The sequence below is a fragment of the Tetrao urogallus genome (assembly GCF_951394365.1).
Source record: "Tetrao urogallus genome assembly, chromosome: 5".
NCBI lineage: Eukaryota > Metazoa > Chordata > Aves > Galliformes > Phasianidae > Tetrao > Tetrao urogallus.
The window spans coordinates 23,416,070-23,422,317 of NC_136818.1; the positions used below are offsets into that span (position 1 = coordinate 23,416,070).

The window sequence follows — 6,248 nt, forward strand, 5'->3', positions numbered from 1 at the left end:
TCAGGATCTCTTTTGTTAATAAACACCAATGAAGAACACTTTCATATTGAAAATAAAAGATCGGGTAGAATGTAAAAACAGAAGCTACTTTCAAAGTCGACAGTTCAATAAATTATTTTAGGAAGACTTTGAAAATCAGCCAACTCATTTCAAACAGCAAAGTGGAAGTCATTTAAAAAAAAATTCAATGGTTTTCATACTCTATCCTGCTCAAACGGCATTACTGTGTGTTGGTGATTGCATGCAAATGTTTCCATTTGCTACTGAGACCTCACTTGTGGCTCCACAGCACTGCTTGTTTGCAGTCATATATTTCAGTGTGTGTAGTTTCACTTTCACCACATGACTCATATCCTCAGGGAACTGCAGAAATGCCCTTTCGTCATCGGCGCTTGGATCCCTGTTGTCAAAATGAGAAACAGATTCAATCTGGCGCCAACTTCTCAGCCATGAAAAAAGCTTTCTGATGCCTCTGGAGATGGGAGCAGGTGGCATACAGCCATCAGCAGTTCTTGCAGTTAGACCTGGTCCTTTTGGTTTGAGCTCACTGGAGAGTTTGTAGACCTGACTTGCATCAAGTCTGAGGTGCATTTTGGAAGCCCTTACAACTTACTGCTGGAGTTTCATTTTTGTCATTCTGGGCTGCGAGCCAAACAAAAATCCTCTGCCTCGTTTAATGAGGAAACAGTTGCACATTACCTCTTAGCCCCAGGCTAGTGATGAAACAGACCATGGCTAGCTCCTCCTCTCAGCGTTATTAGCACAGAGAAAGCTCCAGCATAAAACCATCTCCAAGTCCCATCCTGGCAACAAAGTGATCAGGAATTCCAGCTGTGCTTTTTCTGACATTGGTGCTGTTTGCATACTTGCCTCGGGCTGTCCTGAAGACAAGCGTCATGGAAGCGCCGCACTTGACAAGGAATGGAAATACTTCACAGAGAAGGAAATGGTGTAAAGTAGCTTTATATACTTCAGTATTTGTTTTGATTGTGATTTCATTCCTGGTTTCTACAGTCTTCTATTTGCTCCATAATAAACAGGTAAGGACAAATTCCTAACTCTGGACTGTACAACATGCATGCATTTCTAACAATTAATATTTCTGTATGTAATCTAATCTAATGGCAACCTAGTCCGTTCTCTTTTGGAGACCGCTAACGCTTCTACTTTCCAAGATTTGAGCAACTAACATTTCCGCTGGCTCCTTGGGAATTGTCTTCAACATTTTGCTTTCATTTTAGTAAGATTAGGGAAAAAAAAAGTCTTAATTTTGTTTTCTTAAGTTTCCTCTCCCGCATAAGTGATGTAGTCTTTCCTAGTATGATACAGACTGATGTTGCCCTGTAAGGACAAGAGAGGTTGAAGAGTCCTAGTATTTCACCAATCATTAAGCCTTTTCACTCTTAGTTTTACCAAATGCTCATACAATCTTACCTAAATAACAGTTACCGAATCATGTTGCCTTCTGGATATCAACAACTGACTTCAATGTTTTCTACTCTTCCATTTGCATGTACTATAACAAACAGAGATTCAAGAGAGAGCCAAGCAACAGATGTGACAAAGCTCAGCTTTTCACTTGCCAGTTTTTAAAATGGTTTAGTCTCCGGGAGGATCTAAATTCTAGTCTGGGATATCTTACATATCCCACATGATATAGGTCACTCCAATTCCAGCCCTGGAGAGAAAAGGGGACAAGGAAAAAGTCCCCTTCTGTTAAGAGGCAGGACAGCTTGGTCTTCCACCTCCTCATGGCATAATGACAGCAGGGACCCCACGAAGGACAAATCCTGCAAAGCTCTGACTGCTTTTATAGAATATGAAAACTGCTAAATTCCCACAAGAGAGAACCTACTCTGCACCTTACAGCACTAATATTTATTTTTAAAAAAAAAAAAAAAAAAAAGGTTTTAATTGTTTTGGTACTTTTACCTGGCCTCTTACAATCCCCCATCTACTCCAGAGCTGTGAGTGAGCTGCTCTGTAACCTGCAGTTACAACTGCATCCCTCTGATGACAGTGAGCCACAGAGCAGTTCCCACGTCCCACTGACACATCACTTAATGTCACACTACAGAAAGGTAGTGGCTTTGGTAAGAAAAAGAACTGCCTTCTTTCCTGTTGCTTATATTAATTGGAGAGAGACAGGACTGGGAAATGAAAGCCTTTCCCTCCAAGGAATTCCCCCCAGCACGCAGGACAGCAACTTCCTAAGGAGCAGATGAGGTTTTGTTTCAGAAGGGACTTAAAGCATTTCAGAGCTTGGAAGCTGCAAAACGTGATGGATCCCTATAGCTGTAATTTCATCTCAGTCTGCTTTTTAGGGTCTCTGGACAGGCACTGATCACAGCTCCAAAACTGCTAAGGAGAGTACAACCTCCGTAAACAAACTCTGAGTCACCAGTCAGAGGAATTTAATCTCACTGCTGCCAGTTTACCACCTCCTTCCCTTGTCTGGAAGGGCTTTAGGAAACTCTTAACTAGGAAGTCTGACTACCAGACCAGGAAGAACTGTGCCTGACTCTCCAGCTAAACATGATGCAGGGGTTAAAAAGAAGTAAGGCTTAAAAGTCAGCAGCAGTTCTCCCTTTCCTGCACATCAGGTCAGGTACAACTTTGAGGACATCACCTCACCCTTCCATGTTTCCTTCTTGCTCCTTACATAAAGGCAAGGAAGCCTGAGGGACACTCCGAAGCAGCAGTGACCTCTGTAAGCACAGCCAGCAAAGCAGTGTATGGGCTGCAGTGTGCACTGCCCTGTCAATTGGCAATAAATAATTGCAAGTTGCAATACACAGAAGGAACGATTCATAGTTCTATGAGGGGAAATTAGCGCAACAGTGTAAAGCTCCCCATGTGACTGCTCTGGTTTTGAATCCATATCCACAGAAATACCATTTGTGACTGTTCTGGAGAGCTGAATCAAGGGTTAAAATGAAAGCCCTGGCATCAAAGAAGTGCATAGATCTCCTCTGGGCACTGGTGGCAGTTACTGTTTTATTTTTTTGATAATACCACTAAAATGCATATGAAAAATGCTGATCTGATCTTGTTTTAAACATTTAAAACTTAATGGGAGAACAATTTTTTTTTCGTAGCAAATCACTGTTTGCCCTTGAAAGCAGTTATTGTTTGTAATTATAAAGGTAATTTCCCTTTCTAAGAAGTCACTTTTGTGCTCATGTAATGAGAACGCTGCTTTGTTGAGTTCAAAAATAGACTGAAAAATCCCAGCAGAAAATAATAACGAACCTTTACTTCTTTCCACAGCCACAGGGGACATGCTGGGCACATGGATCTTGTAAGTATTAAGAGATAACAGAGCTGCTTTCTGGTTTTATCAGACTCATGCTGGGACAAAAATAAGTATTTTCTCAGTTTTCTGTCACAGCCCTTGTGTGTGGTTTTACCTGTTCCACGCAAGTATAAATTCTGAACACAGAAATACAGAGCCCATTGGATATGTTGGCCTCTGCAGAGATATTCCCAGCTCTGCACCTAGAGCTGCCAGCCAGCAACCTCCTGTCTTAGTCAGAACCAGCCAAACTCACCTCTGAAAACGGCCCATGAAAGCAGCATCACAGAGGCGGGTTTATTTTTATCTGGTGTTGGCTGTCAGTTCCCTGCGCTCAAGCCAGGGCAGTCCTAGAGAAACATCCTATGTACCAGCTCAGATCCTCAGAGAGATTTAACACATCCATGGAGCGTTTCTGCATCCATTAAACTTTAGCTAATTACTTGGCTGTGTGACACCAGCTTGAATGCTGCAGACAGAGGTTATGGCTGAAGGTACTGCAGTGGAGTGAGCTGGGCATCCCCATTACCTGCTATTTGATCCACTGCATCGAGACCCTGATGCATTAAGTATGGTAGAAACATGCGTCCTCATGGTATGCACGATCAGATACTGCCATGAGTCGTCACTTCCCTATCAGAGTGCCAGGCAAATGACAACTGGCACCACCATTAGGCATTGCTGATGGTATGTGCGCTCATTCAGTGCAGGAACAGGAGCAAAATCTGGCAAGATCCCATAGGCTCAGCTCTTATGAGGGATGAATACAGAGAAGTCAGTGAGAACAGGATTACCATAACCACCCTCATCATTGTCAGGTCGAGCAGAAGCTCTGCCCACGAATTATTTCTCGTTAGAGATCAGCCCAGACCTAGCTCTTTGCCTTGAAGGCTCTGTGTCTCTGGGGTGCTTTGAGCATCCAACAACAGCACAGAGTCTCTCCAAGCCATCCATGGCCCTGAAGGCCGTCAGAGTTTCTCCAAACAGACTGAGATCTCTACCTAGCACTTCTGAGTTACTAAGCTCAAAAGATCCCTAACAATAACAACAATCATTATCCTCTAAAGAAAAACATCAGGAAAGGAGTGCAGAGAAAAATGGCAATAGCAGATAGTAATTTACATGCATATGTATAGAACAAGATTGTCCTTAAGCATAACTAATCACAATGCTCATTTTGTCTGTATTTTCCTCAGTAGAAAGCTATACTCCAACGGCAAACAAAGGTACCATGATCTGGAAATGGAGCCTTAAACACTGCCAGGGCTTGGTGAAGGATCACAACGAACACCTGATAATTATGGAGAGTGGCGACTACTTCATCTACGCTCAGATCAACCGCATAACGGAGATGAACGAGTCTTTCATGCTTATGCTGTACAAAGAGCAAGGCATCACTCTCAATAAGGCTGTGGGGCCAAACAACGGGTCTGAAAATGGTACAGTAAATTTTGGTAGACCTTTTTATCTGCAGAAGGGAGATAAGCTGTATTGTGAGCTAAATGTTAATTCTGGAAAAATTCTCCTTGGGAATCAGAGTTACTGGGGCCTGTATAAAATATAGCAGGGTTCTGCTCTGAGTCAGATTCTCCCTTACACCCTCCAAGAAACTTTAGGGCGCTTATCATCATGGATGAAGAGCTTGCAATTTCTCTTTATGTGAAGTTCAATTCGCTGGAGTGCATGCCACAGTAGGCTGGCATCCTACAGCGACAGAAGCTGTAAAACAAAATAAATACCAAATTTTCATAATACTGGATGGCCTTCGATCACCACAAAGTACAAGAGAAAGATGCTTCTGGAAGGAAGAGTCCTTAGTGCATCACAGGATTGACCTGAAAATCCTGGAAAAACAGGTCACTATATTCAGTGTCCTGAGCTGAGGGGAGCTGTACTTTGCAGAAGGTTGCATTGCAGAGCTGGGTACCTGCTGGAATCTAGGTCCCTTCTAATGAAAGGTGCTATACAAAACTAAGGTATTGTATATTGTTCCTGCACAACTTGCCCACAAATGGTGCACAAGAGCCAGGGGATGAAGCAGTTCAGGGTCAGCCTGTGGCAGAAGAAAAGCTTTTCAACTCCATCTGCAGCTTTGCCTTCTTTTTGTCACTAGCAAGGTAAACATCCCATTGGAGTTTGCCAAGGGCAGCTTCCTTTCTTGGCTGGTTCAGAGCACAAGGACTTTTGCAGTCAAGCCCAAGCAGTACTGCTCCTCTTTGAATTCATATCACATACCAGCACTAGCTGAGCAGCCTAGAAATGCAACAAATGCTTCTCTGGGTATCTAAATATTGGAAAGAAAATACGTATGAGGGCAGTAGGCATGGAGAGCTGGAGCAATGCTTCTAGATTTTTTCACTACACTTTGTAGCAAGGCAGGGCAAATTCAGTCCTTACACAAAAGGGGAAGGGTCAAGCACTCCTCCTGCCTCTGTTCCACACAGACATCCATGACAGTACTGCTGCAGGGTGGTGGAAACGTGAGCTAGAAGGGTGAACCCTTGACCTGCTTAGATAAAACCATGGGTATCAAGATACTGCTTGCTTCAAACCCTCGGGTATCTGCTCTGCTTCCTGGGATGAATATCACATCACCTGTACAGCACGTGAAGGTCTCAAGGCCTCTGCAAAGGCAAAGCACTCTTTGAAAACCATCTGCTGTATCTGCATTGTGGCCCAGCTGCCCCACGTTCCTCTCCCTTGCCTGAGAAGGTTGTCCAAGGGACTATGTGCTTTGTTTTCCTGCCACCTGGACGTTCACACTCCTCTGTCATGCTCAGAGTTCATAACAGCCTTGCAGAAGAATGTGCACAGGAAAGAAAAGCTACTGAGAAGCAGAATGGAAATTAATAGTCATCTGGGGTGAGTTGGGGCAGTTAGTGCTGCTGGCAGCTCTTACAATTTTGTATTCCATGTGTTGTAATTCTAAAGAACCAAGAGCCAACATTTTACC

At 43.4% G+C, this 6,248-nt stretch overlaps 1 protein-coding gene across 1 annotated transcript; it reads left to right on the forward strand.

The window, feature by feature from the left end:
• Positions 1-896: 896 nt before the first annotated feature.
• On the forward strand, positions 897-4,859 carry LOC306946747 (uncharacterized protein; the record flags this gene model as incomplete). Its single annotated transcript, XM_079535849.1, has 3 exons — positions 897-1,040; positions 3,271-3,301; positions 4,492-4,859. 3 exons carry the CDS (start codon positions 897-899, stop codon positions 4,857-4,859), a joined length of 543 nt encoding a protein of 180 aa, XP_079391975.1.
• Between the last annotated feature and the right edge of the window lie 1,389 nt (positions 4,860-6,248).